This window comes from Tursiops truncatus, chromosome 3 (assembly GCF_011762595.2).
Source record: "Tursiops truncatus isolate mTurTru1 chromosome 3, mTurTru1.mat.Y, whole genome shotgun sequence".
Classification (NCBI taxonomy): domain Eukaryota; kingdom Metazoa; phylum Chordata; class Mammalia; order Artiodactyla; family Delphinidae; genus Tursiops; species Tursiops truncatus.
Window position 1 is genome coordinate 112,730,304 of NC_047036.1, and position 17,478 is coordinate 112,747,781.

The 17,478-nt window shown below is 46.8% G+C and overlaps 1 protein-coding gene across 10 annotated transcripts in view; it reads left to right on the top strand.

The window, feature by feature from the left end:
- Nucleotides 1–15,920, top strand: part of SLC25A48 (solute carrier family 25 member 48) — a 46,762-nt gene extending 30,842 nt beyond the window's left edge. For 5 of the 10 annotated variants that reach the window (XM_019924463.3, XM_019924459.3, XM_019924460.3 and 2 more), the window contains one exon: nucleotides 1,271–7,111. In XM_019924463.3, the coding sequence (XP_019780022.1) occupies nucleotides 1,271–1,614 (344 nt within the window). In that variant the 3' untranslated portion in view covers nucleotides 1,615–7,111. Of the gene's footprint in view, nucleotides 1–1,270; nucleotides 7,112–11,419; nucleotides 11,550–14,715 lie in introns of those variants that run through there. The other 5 variants (XM_073802552.1, XM_033853197.2, XM_033853198.2 and 2 more) reach the window with 5 other exon arrangements.
- The last annotated feature ends 1,558 nt before the right edge of the window (nucleotides 15,921–17,478 follow it).

Consider the following 17,478-nt stretch of genomic DNA (forward strand, 5'->3'; position numbering starts at 1 on the left):
GACAGAAGAAAATTGTCATCCCTCCTCCTCATTATCTAATCAGCTGTGCTTGAAACTTAGGAAACACATAACAGAGCCCACATCTTAGCCACCAGACCCCAGTGTTCCCATTCCCCGCCTTGTGCCTGAGGCCTGGCCTGTGCCAGCTCCCAGTAAGTGCTCAGTAAGTACTTCTTGACTGAGAACGCAGACAGGCCCCGGCTGCTCTCATTTCTGGTGAGAGCAGATACGTGTAGCCTGGCAGTCAAACCTGGTTTTGTAATACCCTCGCCCATGGGCTGAGAACAGGGGAGTGTGCCAGGGCAGCACCTGGGCTGACTCCAGGGGAAAAGCGGCCCCATTTATCCTGGAAGAAGGCAGGAGGGACGAGAGGTCCAGAGGGCTCCCAGAGGACCAAGGGCAGGAGGCTGGGATGGGCAGGGGGCTGGGGACAGGCTAAGGCCTCTTTTGGGAGCCGCTGGGCCGCAGTTACAAAACCTTGCAAACCAGCTGCCTTGGACTTTGGCATCGGTTTGTTTTTCTCTCCCCATCAAAGAATGTGCCAATTTCTCTGTTTATACAATAACCTGGCGTTGTTTTCTTAGAGTCCGTTAAAGTCACAAAGTACTCAAACCAGGACACCTGAACTTATCCAATGAAGATGACCCAGTGGCCCATGGTCCTAAGACTTCTATTCCACATCACTGGAAAAGATAAGAGCTTTTTAAAGACCTGACCCTGCTCTTCTCTGCAATCCCTAAGCTGACCCTTCCTTGGCAAGCAGGCTATGGGAAAGTGTTTGTTTAGCGTCTTCTTCATGTTCAGAGTAAATCCTGCCTCTGGGGAGCTGCCAGCCTTCAGCCTCAGGCCTCACCCTGATCTCCCTCCCCTGTGCCCGGAAAGTACTATGGGGCCTGTTCCTGTTCCTCCAATAGAAGCTGCTGATAAATCCTTCTGCTTAGGAAGCACTAGCGATGGACCTGGCCCTGTGCTACATGCTTCACATGCCTCAGGTTATTGTCCTCATAGCAGCCCCACGAAGATAGGTGCTGCTGGCCCATTTTACAGAAGACAAACTCAAGGCCTAGAGGTGGCAGGAGACTTCTGCAAAGTCCCACAGCCAGTGGCGAGGGAGGATCAAGAACCCCCTTCATAGGTCCTGACCTTGAGCTGTTTCCACGTCCCCCAGCAGCATATGAAGCCTCTGAATGGTGGAAATCTGCAGGGAGCCGGGTCCCCTCCAGACCCCAACCAGCCAGCCCCTGATACCTATTTGTCTCTCTCTTAACAGGAGCAATTTCTTGGGGGACAGCAACTCCTATGGATGTCGTGAAGAGTCGACTGCAAGCTGACGGGGTTTATATAAACAAATACAAAGGTGTCCTGGACTGTATCTCCCAGAGTTACCAGAAGGAAGGTCTTAAAGTAAGCCCCACAGCAGTCATGCAGGGTCAGTGTCAGTCCCTGGAAGGTAGGGTCAGAGATTTTGGAAGATGTGAGACTACAGAGAAGAGAATCAGGAAAACGAGGTGCTGGCTTTTAAATTATGAAGCACTTGTTTCATCCAGTCCTTGCCCCGGCCTGGAGGAGGAAGTGGGTGTGCACCCAGCTGATGGGTTCAGAGAGGACTGGTAACCTACCTGAGGTCACACAGCTGGTATGTGGCAGAGCCGGGGTCTGGACCCACATCTGTGTTACCAAAGCTGGCCTCCTCATCCAGAAAGGCTAGGAGCTCCTTCGTCACTCCCTGCTTAGCACCTCAGCCTCACCCCTCCTATAAGTGGGAATTCCCAGAACCACTTCAATCATCACATCTTGCAGGTTCCAATTCCCTGATCTGTCTTCTGCTTTCCACCCCACACAAGTCCAGACCCCATCACCTCTGGTCTCGGCTACTGAGGCAGCCTCCAGCCTGGCCTTGTCTTCCTTCTCCTGAACCTAAAGGGCTTATCCTAAACCCAAGCCTCTACTTGCCTCTAAACTATCTCAGAATGAAGATCAGTTTTCCACATCTAGTGTCCAAAGTTATAAACATCCCCATCTTTCTTGCCTCCCACTATACCCCCTAGTACCCTCATGCTTGCTCTTCCTTGAATGGGCCCCTGGCTTTCTTGGCATGCCTCTTAGTCAGCAGACTTAAGTGCAAAGCCAGGTCTGGCTACTTGTGAACTGGGGGAATCCAGGCAAGCTTCCCCTCTCTGGGCCTCAATTTCTCCAATGATAATCACCCCTACCATGAGCAGCAGAGATATTTGTAGGTTAAATTAAATTAGGCATATAAAAAGTGCTCAGTTTAATGTATAACACATAGAGAACATTTAGAAAGAGTCATCTGTTTATCATTAGCATTAGTATTAGTAGTTTTATTAGTGTTAATGTTACTATTGACCTATGAGGCCTTGCCTCATCCCAAGCCCTCCAATCCTTACTAACTGCCACTCCAGTGTGTCCAAACTTCTGCTTTTTTGCTCCAATGGAGTGCCAGAGCTTGTCCTCTGGAAAACTGGACTTCCACAAAGGCTCTCTCATCTGTGTGTGACCTCCCCAGTCAGTGTTCTCCAGCTGCTCCTGGACTACAGCCAAGAGTGGCTGGAGCCAATTCACAGGCTACTGCAGGTTTCGCTGCCAGTACTGAGGTCTGTCTGACTATTAGCTGATGCACAGGTGGGAAAGACTCCTCTTGGGTCCCTTGGTGTATGGTACTGGATCCCACAACTCCCACAGAGGCACTTTTGTTCATGGATGGATGCTGAATTTTTGTTGTTGAACTGAGGACAAAATAAGGGACATTTGGGGCTGCCATGATGCTAGTGTCACTCTCCCCATGTATTTACCTTTTGTGAGATTTTTACAATATCTCTTCATACAGCTGCAAGTTAACTGTCTAGTGATTTTATTTCAGCCTGCAGGGCTCTCTTGAGAATTTCTTACCAGGTAGATCTAGTGGTAATGAACTCCTTCAGCTTTTGTTTATCTGGGAATGTCTTGATTTCTCTCTCACTCTTGAAGGATAGTTTTTCTGGATATAGAATCCTTTCTTGACAGTTTTGTTCTTTTTCTTTCAGCACTTTGGATATATTCGCCCATTGCCTTCTGGCTGCTAAAGTTTCTGATGAGTAATCTGCTGAAAGTCTTACAGAGGATACTTTTTATCTGCTTTCAAGATTCTCTCTTTGTCTTTCAAAAGTTTATTATAATGTGTCTTCTTGTAGGTCTCTTTGAATTCATCTTGCTTGGAGTTCATTGAGCTTCTTTGATGTTTATATTCATGTCTTTCATCATATTTGGGAAGTTTTTGGCCCTATCACTTCATATATTCTCTCTCTCTCTCTGTCTCTCTCTGTCTCTCTCTGTCTCTCTCTCTCTCTCTCTCTCTCTCTCTCTCTTCTCCTTGGACTCCCACAATGAATATGTTGCTCTGTTTGATAGTTTCCCACAAGTCCCTTAGGCTCTGTTTACTTTTCTTCAGTGTTATTTCTTTCTGTCACTCAGACCCAATAATTTCTCTTATCCTATCTTTAAGTTTGCTGATTCTTTCCTCTGCCTGTTCAAATAAACCTTTGAATCATTCTAGTAAATTTTTCATTTCAGTTATTCATTCATTCATTCAGTGCTTTTCAGCTCCAGAATTTGTTTGCTTTCTCTCTGGGTTTTCTATTTCTTTATTGATATTTCTATTTTGTTCACATATCATTTTCTTGACTCTCTTCACATCTTTCTTTAGTTCTTCAAGCATCTTCAAGAAGGATATTTTAAAGTCTTTGTCAAGTAGATATGCTATCAGGTCTTTTTCAGGGACATTTTATTTTGATTTTTTTTCTTTGAGTGGACCACACTTTCCTGTTTCTTATATGCCTTGTGATTTTTTATTGAAAACTAGACATTTGAATCTAATAATGTGGTAACTCTAGAAGTCCAATTCTCCCTCTTCCCCAGGGTGTGGTGGGTTTTGTTATTATTTTTGATTGCTGTAGACTATCTCTGTGCCAATGATCAATCTGAGGTGTAAACTTAAGGTTTTCTCAGTGTTTTTCTGAGCCTGTGCCTTTCCCTGGGCATACGCAGTCACTTTCTAATTTTCCTCATACATGCAGTCGCTTTTGAATGTCCTAGTCTGGCTCCCAAAAGAGGAAAAAGAGAGAAATGAAGGGAAGGGAAAGGGGCACCATCCCTTTAAACTCCCTGAAAGTCACTTCAGCCAGTGAACAAGGGGGTTGCAAGATGGAGGGGGAGGTTAAACAAGAATGACTGCCCTCCTCTTTGCACCTCATGATCAGAAACAGCAATCAGTGACCAGAACACAGATGTCCAGTATTTGGAGGACAAGGTTCTCATTGCCCACCCTGGTTCCCACAAGCTGTGTGCAGGTTACTCCAGGAACATGTGCATAGATGCCTGCCAAAGGGCTTGGGATGGGGGATGGGTAGCTGCTACTGTGCTAAATGCTGACATTGACTGAAATTAACCACTGCCCAAACCCTCTCCTGGAAGTTGGAAGCCTTCGGTAAACTCCAGAGTTCTAAAGTAGTTACATCAGACAAATTCTGTCTGTGTAATAGTTATCTAGGTGAGGAGACAGAGTCCTGGTATTTTCTACTCTGCCATGTTCCTAGAATTCTCACCTCAGTTGTTTTTTTTTCTTTTCCAGTTTTATTGAGATATAATGGACATATAGCACTGTAGATGTTTAAGGTGTACAGCATAATGCTTTGACTTACATATATCATGAAATGATGACCACAATAAATTTAGCGAACATCTATCACCTCATATAGATACAACTTAAAGAAATAGAAAAATACTTTTTTCCTTGTGATGAGAACTCAGGATCTACTCTCTTAACCACTTTCATACATAACGTACAGCAGTGTTCATCATATTTATCATGTTGTACATTACATGTTGTACATCCCCTCCCACCACCCCTCACTTCTGGTAACCACAAATCTGATCTCTTTTTCTCTATTTGTTTGTTTTAGAAGTATAATTGACCTACAACACTTTGTTAGTTCCTGGTACACAACATAGTGATTTGATGTTCCTATGCATTTCAAAATGATCACCATGATAAGTCTAATTACCGTCTGTCACCATACAAAGATATTACATAATTATTGACTATATTCCTCACACAGTACATTTCATACCGATTACTCATTTAGTTTGTAACTGCAAGTTTGTACCTGTTAATTTCCCTCACCTATTTCTCTCCTCCTCAACATCCTTCCCCTTTGGCAACAACCTGTTTGTTCTCTGTATCTATGACTCTGTTTCTGGTTAGTTATGTTTGTTCATTTGTTTTGTTTTTTAGACTCCACATATAAGTGAAATCATACAGTATTTGTCTTTCTCTGACTTATTTCACTTAGCATAATACCTTCTAGGTCCATCCATGTTTTCACAAATGTCAATATTTAATTCAGTCTTGGCTATTGTAAATAATGCTGCAATGAACATAGGAGTGCATGTATCTTTTCTAATTAGCGTTTTTATTTTCTTTAGGTAAATACCCAGGAGTGGAATTGCTGGATTGTATGGTAGTTTTATTTTTTATTTTTTTTGAGGAACCTCCATACTATTTTCCATAGTGCTGCACCAATTTACATTCCCACCAACAGTGTGCAAGGGTTCCCTTTTCTCCACATCCTCACCAACACATGTTATTTCTTGTCTTTTTGATAATAGCCATTCTGACTGGGGTGAGGTGCTATCTCATTGTGGTTTTGATTTGCATTTCCCTGATGATTAGTGATTTTCAGCATCTTTTCATATGTATGTTGGCCATCTGTGTGTCTTCTTTGGAAAAATGTCTTTGCAGGTCCTCTGCCCAGTTTTTAATTGGGTTGTTTGGTTTTTTGATGTTGAGTTATATGAGTTCTTTGTATATTTTGGATATTAACCCCTTATCAGATATATCATTTGCAAATATCTTCTGTCATTCAGTAGGCAGCATTTTCATTTTGCTGGTAGTTTCCTTCACTGTGAAAAACCTTTTTAGTTTGATATAGTCCCATTTGTTTATTTTTGTTTTTGTTTCCCTTACCTGAGGAGACTGATCTCAAAAAATATTGCTAAGATTGATGTCAAAGAATGTATAGCCTATGTTTTCTTCTAGAAGTTTTATGGTTTCAGGTCTTAGTTTAAGTCTTTAATCCACTTTGCATTTATATAGGGTGTGAGAAAGTAGTCCAGTTTTTCCAACACCATTATTGAAGCGGCTTTATTTTCCCCATTTTATATTCTTGCCTCCTTTGTCATAGATCAATTGCCCATATAAGCATGGGTTCATCTCTGGGTCATCCATTCTATTCCATTGATCTATGTGTCTGTTTTTGTGCCAGTATCATACTGTTTTGATTACTGTAGCTTTGTAGTATAGTTTGAAATCAGGAAGCATGGTACCTCTAGCTTTGTTCTTTGTTCTTAAGATTGTTTTGGCTATTCAAGGTCTTTTGTTTTTCCATCCAAATTTTAGAATTATTTGTTCTAGTTCCATGAAAAATGCCATTGATATTTTGATAGGGGTTGCATTTCATCTGTAGATTGCCTTGGGGAGTATGGTCTTTTTAATAATATTAATTCTTCCAATCCATGAGCATGGTATATCTTTCCAACTGTTTGTGTCATCTTCAGTGTCTTTCATTGATGTCTTATAGTTTACCAAGTACCTTTTACCTCCTTAGTTAGATTTATTCCTAGGTATTTTTTATGCAGTTGTAAATGGGACTGTTTTCTTAATTTCTCTTTCTGATAGTTCATTGTTAGCAACAAATTTCTGTGTATTAATTTTGTATCCTGAAACTTTACTAAATTCATTGAAGAGTTCTGGTAGTTTTTTGGGGGCATCTTTAGGATTTTCTATGTATAGTATCATGTCATCTGCAAACAGTGACAGTTTTACATCTTCTTTTCTAATTCAGATTCCTTTTATTTCTTTTTCTTCTCTGATTGCTGTGGCTAGGGCTCCCAATACTATACTAAATAAAAGTGGCAAGAGTGGATCTTCTTAGAGGAAATGCTTTCTGATCTTAGAGGAAATGCTTTCAGCCTTTCACCATTGATTAAGAAGTTAGCTGTGGGCTTGTCATATATGGCCTTTATTATTTTTATCATAAATACATGTTGAATCAATTGTCTTTTGTATTTTTTTAGCAGAAGCACAGTTTGTGATTCAACCAACAAATACAGAGTGACACATAAGAGAGATTCAAAAGAGATGCTCAGTTTTTATTTGAGATTTTTTTTCTATTTCCCCATATATTAATGTATCATTTTTCCAAAAAGTCCTGTAGAAGCAAAATATATCGCTGATATTATTTCCTCCAAAAATTTACTGTGTTCTGTTAAAAGCAAAGTCCTAGAAAACAACTGAGGTCAGATGATTGATTTCTTAACCTCAAAAGTGTCTGACCCAAAGTTTATAGTCAGAGACAGGTTTTAAGCAGAGATAGCAATATTCAACTTGATTAACCACATCATTGACTGAAATTATTTTTTATTAGTTGCTTAAAAAATGTGTAGTATGTAGGGCTTCCCTGGTGGCGCAGTGGTTGAGAGTCCGCCTGCCAATGCAGGGGACACGGGTTCGTGCCCCGGTCCGGGAAGATCCCACATGCCGCGGAGCGGCTGGGTCCGTGAGCCATGGCCACTGAGCCTGCGCGTCCGGAGCCTGTGCTCCGCAACGGGAGAGGCCACAACAGTGAGAGGCCCGCGTACCGCAAAAAAAAAAAATGGTAGTATGTGAACATAGGAAGCTTCAAAAGGTATAAGAGGATATACTGTCTAAATGTCCCTCCTGTGACCCCCTGCCAGTCTTCTCTCAAAGGCAATCACTGTTATAAGTTTCTTGTGATATATTTTCAAAATATTCACAGCCTATGCAAGCATATATGTGTGTATGTATATTTATGTATGTTTGTATATGTGCTTGCATATAAACATATATAGTAACATGATTAAAAAGATAATCTTATACAGCCCTGGAAAGTTGGGTGGTCTCACAGTCAGATCCCCAGCTGCGGCAGGTGGAGCATCTTTTCCCAAGGCCGAGGGATGGCTCCAATCCTACTGAGCTTGAGTGCTGGCTTTGTGGAGTACGCATTCCCAAACAGTTTTACTGCAGCTCACTGAGGCTGCAACCTATTCTCACTTCCCTATGGAAGAAGAACTCAGTGATAGTAAAGAACTGGAAAGGAGTGATATAATGGCAGTGGTACCCAATCTTAGTAGCCCCTTGTAACTCAGTGATTACCAGTAAAGCAGTCTTTATGGTAGGGGAACTAGTAAGTCCATGGACTTCTGGGGCATTCCCAAGTCAGAACGGAAGAAAGGTGGAGTAGTTTTGGATCCATTCTCTGCCTGCTGCAAGGATCGTCCTAAACCACATGAGCCATGGCTCACACTTGGAGAGCTGTCATCTGCAATAAGGAGGCTGGAGGAGTGACTTGATGTCCTCTAGCTCCACAGAGGTGACTGTTGTGAGGGGGTTTGTGACAGTGGGATGAGACTGGATGACTCTAAGGAGAGATGGAGGGGACCATTTGTAAGTAGGCACCAGTGTTGGTTACTCTTTGGTTCTGCCACTTGGGGGATCTGAAGGCCTCCCTCTACTCCAGGAATCCCCCACTACCACCAGCATGCTTTCAGCCCAGAGACCATTTTTTTTTTCACATCAAGGAGTTTGTTCGTTCACGCATTCATTCATTCATTCACTCCTTCATTCATCTGCCTGTCCATCCATCCATTGATTCATTTAATAAGATTTATAGAGGATCCTCTAGTCCAAGCACCGTGCAGATGCTGGGGATTCAGATGTGAGCCACGCACACAGCCCTGTTGTCACTACTCTGACTGGGACTTTTTTTTTTTTTTTTTTTTGGTACGCGGGCCTCTCACTGTTGTGGCCTCTCCCGTTGCGGAGCACAGGCTCCAGACGCGCAGGCTCATCGGCCATGGCTCATGGGCCTAGCCGCTCCATGAACCCGCGTCCCCTGCATCGTCAGGCGGACTCTCAACCACTGCGCCACCAGGGAAGTTCTGACTGGGACTATTAATGAAGGGATAGACAAGTCATAGGTGATTGGAGGATGGTGTGAGAAGTGCTGTGATGGCAGAGATACTGAGGGCACAGAAGACAGCGGGCCATAATCCTACTTGGGGTGGCCATGGCAGGGCTACCAGAGGGTATAGCCGAGTCTGGGGAGGATTCCAGCAGAGGGGACCAGAAGAGGCTCAGTGGTGAGAGAGAGCTGGCCTGTTAGGAGGAATGAATGGCAGGCCAATATACTGCCCACAGTGTCAAGTGTAAGAGGCAGGTCAGAGCAGTGCAAGGAGAGAGCATGTGGGTCCTGGCAGGCCAGGGAAGGGTATGGACTTGACCTTGGGAAGTGGGGAGCCATTGAGGATTCATGAGGAAAGACTCTGTCTACTGTTTTTGTGTTCCAAAAGCCAAGGTGATAGCCAGTAGCTCTGCACTATTTTTGCCATCTTTGGGCCTCACAGCAGAGCAGGCCATAGCTAGGGGTAAGTAGGCACCAGTGTTGGTTACTCTTTGGTTCTGCCACTCGGGGGATCTGAAGGCCTCCCTCCACTCCAGAAATCCCCCACTACCACAACCACCACCAGGATGCTTTCAGCCCCAGAGACCATTCTTTTTTCACATCAAGGAGTTCGTTCGTTCATGCATTCATGAACTCTGGCTGCCTGAAGTGGCCCACGGCTCCTGCACAGCCCAGTGCTATGGGAGAGGAGGGTCACATTCCAAGCTGCGTCCTGCCTGGCTTGCCCCGCCTTGCAGAGCCAAACCCCGGTGCACACGGGAGCCTCTCTGTGCACCCGGCATGGAATTTTCCTCTCAGAGGCTGACCCAGTTCCTTGCTGCTATTCAGTCACCCTGGCTGAGCCTGTGGAATTCCATAAAGGTTAGACATTAGAGAGGAGTCCTAATGTTACAAGGAGCCTTCCTGCCCCCCTACCTGAATTGCTTCAGGGTTAGGCTGGGCCACTTGCTCACCTCTGGGGATCTTAAGCTCCCTTCCCTGGGGCCAAGTCTCCCTCACCCCCCAAGGTACACTGAGGGCCTTCTCTCTCCTTCCTGACAAAGCTGCATGTCCCAGGCTGCCACGAGTGCCATGGTGCAGGCTCCTCTCCTGAAGGGATGTCTGTCACCTGATGTCCTGGCCCATGACAGTGGCCTGCACCTACCCTGACATCACAGTGTCCAACAACTAAGAAAATTGGGGACATGTAAGGGATTTCTACCTTCTGAAAATTATAGTACCAGGTCTAGTCCGTAAACAGTAAATTATACAGGCATCAATAAACAAGTTTACATCTTACACCTGACAGTTCTCAGGTCATTCACACTTGGGTAGTGATTTGCCTTCAGACACGTGATCTTTTCCCAGAGAAGACATTTAATGACAGCTCCTCCCCATTCCACCCCTCACCAAGGCCTTTATTTATTCTCATCATGTTCTAGGTTATGCTGTAGTTACTCCTGAATGGGGCTTATCTTCCCTAGTAGGTTATCAACTTCCCAAGGGCTGGAACCACATCACAGAGATCAGTGTCTACCCAGCACCAGGCAGGAAGATTCAGGGTGGAAGGAAAGCGTCTTACCATATTCCCTAGGGGTGAAGACAAGTACAGTCTTCTTGTATTAAAGGCTCATACTAATGAGCGAAGTGGAGTGCTTACTCTGTATGAAGTGGTGACTGCTGATAATAAGGATGGTGGTGTGATTGTCAACAGTTAAGGAGTGCTTTACTGCTGGACAGGCACTGTGAAAATGCCTTTAAAAGCAACGTCTCATCTAGTCCCTCAAAAACTGTAGGAGGTCAATGGTATTATCACCCCCATCTGACAGTTGGGAAAATTGACTTCTAGAGACTTTGCTATTTTCCCAAGTAACACAGCTGCTAACTGGCAAACTGTACCTGGACTCCAGGTGTGTCACCTTGAGCAGGGCCTGAGTTCCCCCTACCCTGCCCCTTTGGGGACATCCTGTGAAGCACCTGTCACAGTTGTTGGTCATGGCCGGGTGCTCTACCACTGCAAAGCGTGTGGAGCTCTGACTTGCAGAGTCCCGAGAACCGAGCATGTGTGCGCATGCTCACGAGAGAGCGCAACAATTAAGCGGAGCGTATGTGGTGTTCGCGGGACTCACCTGTTGGCGCATAGTATGCAGCGCATGCGTACCAGGCCTGCAAAGGAACGCGCCTTCAGAAGTGACGTGGCTGAGGGCGGGGGCGTGGCTGGGGTGTGTGTGTGCTGAGCGGGGAGGGTCTCCACCTTCCCCGTCCTTTGGGCTCTGTAGGGTCCAGCCTGGGACAGGGGGCTGCGTGGGTGGGCAGCAGCGCCGGCCCTGGCTCTGCCCTCGGTGGCAGCCCTGCGGAAGGTGCAGGTCAGTGCCCTGTGATAACGCCGCCTCCTGCCAAAGGTGTTTTTCAGAGGCATCACGGTCAATGCCGTGCGGGGCTTCCCCATGAGCGCGGCCATGTTCCTTGGGTACGAGCTCTCGCTGCAGGCGATCCGCGGGGACCACGTGGCGACCAGCCCCTGAGCGCAAGGTCAGTGCACCTCCTTCCCAGCCACTTGTGCCCTCCTGGAGCTTAAAACTTTGTTCTTTGAGGTGAAAATGGTGTGGCCTTCTGAAATATCCCTCTGTCATTTGTTTCCTGTTTAATCTGTGTTAATTCTGGGCTAGAATTGCCACCCTTCTTGTCATCAAAAAGCCCTTCTGAAATGCCCACCTGTGGCTGATGGTGAGCTGGACGCTCAGTAACTGAGGTCGACACAGAACTTACCTGTTTATAGTGAGCTCACCTATCTTGTTTCCCATTCAGTAGCTTCAACAGCCCTTGAAGAGACGCGTGTTTAGCTTCACTGTACAATTTAAATAACCCAGGCTCAAGACTGAGGACTTGAACCAGGGTACCCACAGCCTGTTACACAGGCAGCATCTCCCCACCTCCCTACTGAACTCAGTCTAGGTCTGAGGACAGGCTCCCAGAGCTCTAGAGGACAGCCTCTGCTATACCATCCCTGCCTCCCTCACCCTCTCCTTTTCCTGTTCTCATTGTAGAAAGGTCACTGCAGCCAAAGGGATCTAAAAACAGAAATCTGAACAAGTGACTCCCTTGCTCCAGTGTCCTCAATGGCTTCCCATTGCCCTCTAGGTTATGTTTCAGTCCTTAACAGACTCGTTCTCACCAGCAGCTTAAACATACCATCCTCACTCTCGCCTCTGGGTCTTTGTGCATGCCGCCCTTGCCTGACACCCTCTTCTCAGGCCTTCCTCTTATTTTTGGCCTCACCAACTCCTCTTTGTTGTCCAAGGCTTGGTGTAGAGGTCTCCTCCTCCAGGAAGCCTGCCCTGATGTCTCAGCCCGGAGGATGTGTGCCTGCTATAGGCTCTGCTGTGTCCCTACCACATGCCCTTGCATTATAACTGCCTGCCAACTTTCCTCACTCCCCAGCCAGCACGAAGGTCCCAGGAGAGCTGTAACTATGTTTTCACCTCTGTATCACTAGTGGTTCTCACGAAGCCTGGCACACAAATGGCCACTCAGAAACACCGTTGAGTAGACGGATGATCAACTTCCAATATCCCCTCAATTCCTCCCCTTCTTTTCCTCCCCTGTTTCTCCTTCTCTAGCCCCAAACTAGTTGTGTGCAGAGCTCAGAAGACAAAGTGGGATGAGTCACTGAATTTTCTAGAAAACAAGAGACCATTTTGCTTCAGTCGTGGTGACTGCAAATTCTCTCAGAAAGGATTGTCTTCATTAGGAAGGTCTAGCCAACCTCCCTGTTGACTGCCCTGGGGCATCAGAGTCTGGCTAGGATGCGTGGATGGGGCCAGACCCTAGAGCCAAGGGAAGGATGGATGAGAATGAGCCCAGGCCCAGCCCTGGACGCTGGCTTTAAATCCCATGCTTGAGCTTTTCACTAAAGCACCTATATCCGCAGCTTTTGCTGGCGTTTTGCCCTCTTACTAAAGGAAAAGGGCAGCAACACATTTTGCATAATTAAATATCCTGGGTAAAGAGTCACTGAACTTGGGTTATGTCCAAGACAGGGAAGAGAAGTCTGGTTCTTAAAGCTGTGCTCAGATACTGGCCACATCCCCCTTTTAACAGATGAAAGTGACTTTAAAACAATCCTATCATAAAATCAATGCATTTTTATTGTAGGAAAAAATAGAAAATACAAATAAACAGAAAGAACAAAATAAAAATACCTGTAATCTCGTGACCTTGTTAATATTCTTCCAACTTTTTTATCCCCCAAATGGGATCCAACGTTACTCAGTATTTTATAACTCACTCCTCCCATTTGCTAGTTCAGGACCATTTTTCCATGTCATTAAATCTTCAGCCGCAAAGCGGGTTTAATGCCAAGGCTTCACAGATCCCAGAGTCACTGGACGCTTGCCTGAGCCGTGGCACCCTGCCACTTGTGGCCACCCTGGTGATTGGCTGCTTCAGGAGGGAAGAAGGCGTTGCTAGCAAGCCCCATCCTGATTGTCCTGGATTTGACCTTTCAGAGCAGTGCCCCAACTGGAAGCTTTTGCTTCTGAAAGCGCTCTGATAGGACAAGGGGCACAGTTGTCTGTGTGCCTTTTCTTTGCTGTGGTGGCAAGGGGGCTGGTGCCTCTCAGGTGGAGGAGGGCGTTCCCAGTGACTCTTCCGGAGCCTCGTCTTGAACAAGCCTCACCCAAGGAGTTCAACTTCCTCCTCTAATCCAAGAACACCAAAGCCCTTTAATGAGTCCTGGATCTGAATTTATCAAGTCGCGCTGAGGTCTCGGGCAGGTCATGCCCCAGGCAGCAGTAAAACCCACTCTTTGAAGACAAGGCAGCCAGTGCCCGCCTCGTAACCTAGACTGAGGACAGAGTGGGATGAGGTAGTTAGAGAATTAGGGAGCCTAAAAAGTGGTGGGACGCTGTCTATCGCGATTCCTGGGCACAGGTGGTGGGAACGGCGTGGAATTGTTTCCAGGTGCCTGCAGGGAATAGAGTCCAGCCCCAAACAGCTCCAGCCCCCTTCCAACCACCGGATACAGAGCCCTCCCCCGCCCCCCCCCCCACCCCGCTCCCACGAAGTCCTGGGAAGGAAGAGCACTTCTCTCTCACTCATCCACTCAGTTATCTCGCTCCCAGATCACACATATGAGTGACCCAAGGATCATTGGAAACCCAGTAAATACCGCACAAGGTGGTGGTTTTGTGATGTGGTTAGTTTTGTCTGTTCACATGGAGAAACCAGGATCAGACTGTACGAGGAAGATGCCCTTTGGTGGTAGAAGTGGGGTCCCAGCCACTGCTCAGTGGTCAGCGCTTGTGAATCCAAGTACTGACCTGAATTTTCAGGTCCGAGGCCTGTGAATCCAACTGCACCATCCCTACCGGCCCGCCAGCATCCCCTGCCCCCAGAACTTTCCTGGAATGATGCTGGCCCGCCCTCTGCTGTGATATGCAAACTTCATTGGCCCGCTTTCAACTTCAGGAAAATTCATGTTTCAAGGCAGGAAGATACATGTTTTCCTACAATATCTTTTATCGAACTTTTACAGATAACCCCGGACAACCTCATAGCCTTTCCCCAGTCTGTTCTCATGGCGATACTTTGCCCAGTGTTGCTTCACTAAAACAGTTTTCAGATGGATTGACTCCTGGATCTCGCTGACTGATAATCCCAGTTAGATGAAAGTCTTACCTTTCCTCTTTCTTCCCAGAGCCAGCATCACCTGACCAGGGCCTCATTCTGCTACAGCTGATACTGATGGCGGCATCTCTAGAACCTGCGGTAGCGAATTTACTGAAGAGAAAGAACGCCTCCCCGCCGACCCTCAGCCAACCGGTCTCACCTCCGGAATCCCTGCTTTCCCAGTTGCAAGCACTCTTCCTCACCTCTGGGCTGGGGCCGCTGAGCTGCTGCCTTGGAAGGACCTTTGATTCATGACCATCTATTGCAGATCCTCACTGGCACCTGATATCAAGCAGGATCAAATGGACCCTGCCCCCAAGACTGCTGTAAACTCACTGGGAATTCACAGAGGAGCTGGAGTTGTCTCGAAGCTCCCAAATAAAAACATTTCTGTATCAGATGCTTCCGCCTGGCTTCCAAGAGACTGACCACCCTCATTCTTCCCTCTGCTTAGACCCCTGTGGATGTCACCAGCCCAGAGAGCAGCCCGCTCGACACAGGTGAGGCGAGGAACTCAGATGGCGAGCTCGCTTCTTTTTCCTCAGCTGCCTCAGGTGGGCAGGGCGGCGGGGAAGCCTTGTAGCAGGTTTCTCTTCCCCGGACAGTGACATGCGCGGCTGCAACATCTCCGGGATGGCGGCGTTGAGCGCAGGTCGGGTGGGCGTTCTCTGGGCCTTATTTTCACATGGAGGACAAAACAGAACAAAATGAACTCTTTGTCTACAGTCTGATTTCCATTATGATGTCACTAATCTAAATTTTACTTCTCCCTGGGACCACGTGGGGAGGCCACTGCTCTTTTGCTGTTATGTGTCCATGATGTCACTGCCACTTCCACGCCCCCAAGAGCGTCCCTAATCAGTCATACAGCCCCTTCCTCGTGAGCTGAATGCAGCTCCCGAATCCTTCTCAACACAGGGCCCTGGGAAGCCGCCTCCAGCCAGCGTGATGCATCTATTCCGGGCTTAAATCCTGGTGGGGAAAATATCCTTAGATTTCCCCGCCCACCACCCCTTTTTTCCCCCTTGAAAGGGTCTTCCTTGATTTTTCCACTGTCTCCCATCCCCCTTGAGTGATTTGGAGAATGTCTCTGAAAATGCCATCCCCCAGCAGACCCAGCACCAACACAAAGCATGGCTCTGGCACCGAGTTGAAAGTGTTCAGTCTCCTCAGCTTATGCTGTTACTGTAGCAAAGGGTTCCCTGCTTGAAATAAAACCCTCAGTGTGGTCTCCTTGATTTTTCTCCTTTACTATCCCTGGCACTGCGGGGTCCCCAGGCAGCTCTGTAGGCTGTGGTCTGAACTCTTCACCCCGCTAGCAGCAGGATGTTTGCTCATTCCTTCGGTCATCGAACATTTTTGAGCATTTACGACATGCAGACGCTGTCCTTGATGTTGGGGACAGCCATGAAGGGCCCCTGTGGTACTTCCATTCTGGCGTGTTAGAGACGGTTCTGTTTACATGAGAGATGGGTCTGCATGCATCGCTGGGCCCGGCGGGCACTATGGATGCTGGTGAAGAGAGGCTGACTAGCATCTGGTTCATTCCCGGGGGAACCTGAGATGTTTTGTATAGCACAACCCAGAACATGTTTCTTAAGTCCTCCGCAGCTGGACCATTTCCTGGAGCTGCTGCTGGTTGCCAGTTTGTTCAGAAGAGTGTTGTATTCACGAGGCCAGGTGGGGTCTTCTGCTGGGTGCTCCTGATGAGCTGAGATCCACAACAACCTTCTGCAGGTGTCAGAACCTGTCCCAGTTTCTTTTGATCATCTTGGCTCCTCTGCGTGATTTAAGGAGGTAAGTTAACATGGAAATACGATGCTGGCCGTATATTAAGTGCAAAAATGAAGTGGAAGGGTAAAATGTGTGCTGTTACTCCTTTAAATATATACATGTTGGGGCTTCCCTGGTGGCGCAGTGGTTAAGAATCCGCCTGCCAATGCAGGGGACACGGGTTCGAGCCCTGGCCCGGGAAGACCCCACATGCCGCGGAGCAACTAAACCTGTGCGCCACAACTACTGAACCTGCATGCCACAACTACTGAGCCCGTGAGCCACAACTACTGAAGCCCGCATGCCTAGAGCCCATGCTCTGCAACAAGAGAAGGCACCGTGAAGCCCACACACTGCAACGAAGTGTAGCCCCCTCTCGCCGCAACTAAAGAAAGCCCGTGCACAGCAATACAACACAGCCAAAAATAAATTAATTTTTAAAATATATATATGTTATATAAATATATTCTAATTATGCATAATTATATAGATATTGAAAAGAATCTGGAAGGATACACACCAAACTTAATAGTGGCTATTTTGGGAATATGGAATTGGGGGAAGGCTTTCAATTTCTACTTTGATGATGATGGTGATTTCTCTGTGCACCACTATAGTGTTTCAATCTTTTATAGTGAGCATATATTGATTTTATAATTTTTAAAAATAAAGCCACATCTATTTGCAGAGCTGGGTTCCATGCTGGGCACTTATTTCTCGGGCTCCCGCTGGCTCAGCTGCACAGGCCAACTTCAGGCTCTAAGTAACAGCCCTTCCTCTGCCTGCCCTGCCCACCCCCGTGCCAGTTACACACAGCCTGCAGCACACTTTCTGCACACACACACACACACACACACACACACACACAGGAACACCTGGACAGCAAAAGGATGGGCCTCAACCTTAATGAAGGCACTCGACCCCAACCCAGACAAACCTCATGTGTAGCCAGTACTGGGAGGGGTCAACCAGCAATGGCCCCTCTTCCTGTTAAATTCTCCTGGAGGAGATAATCTTG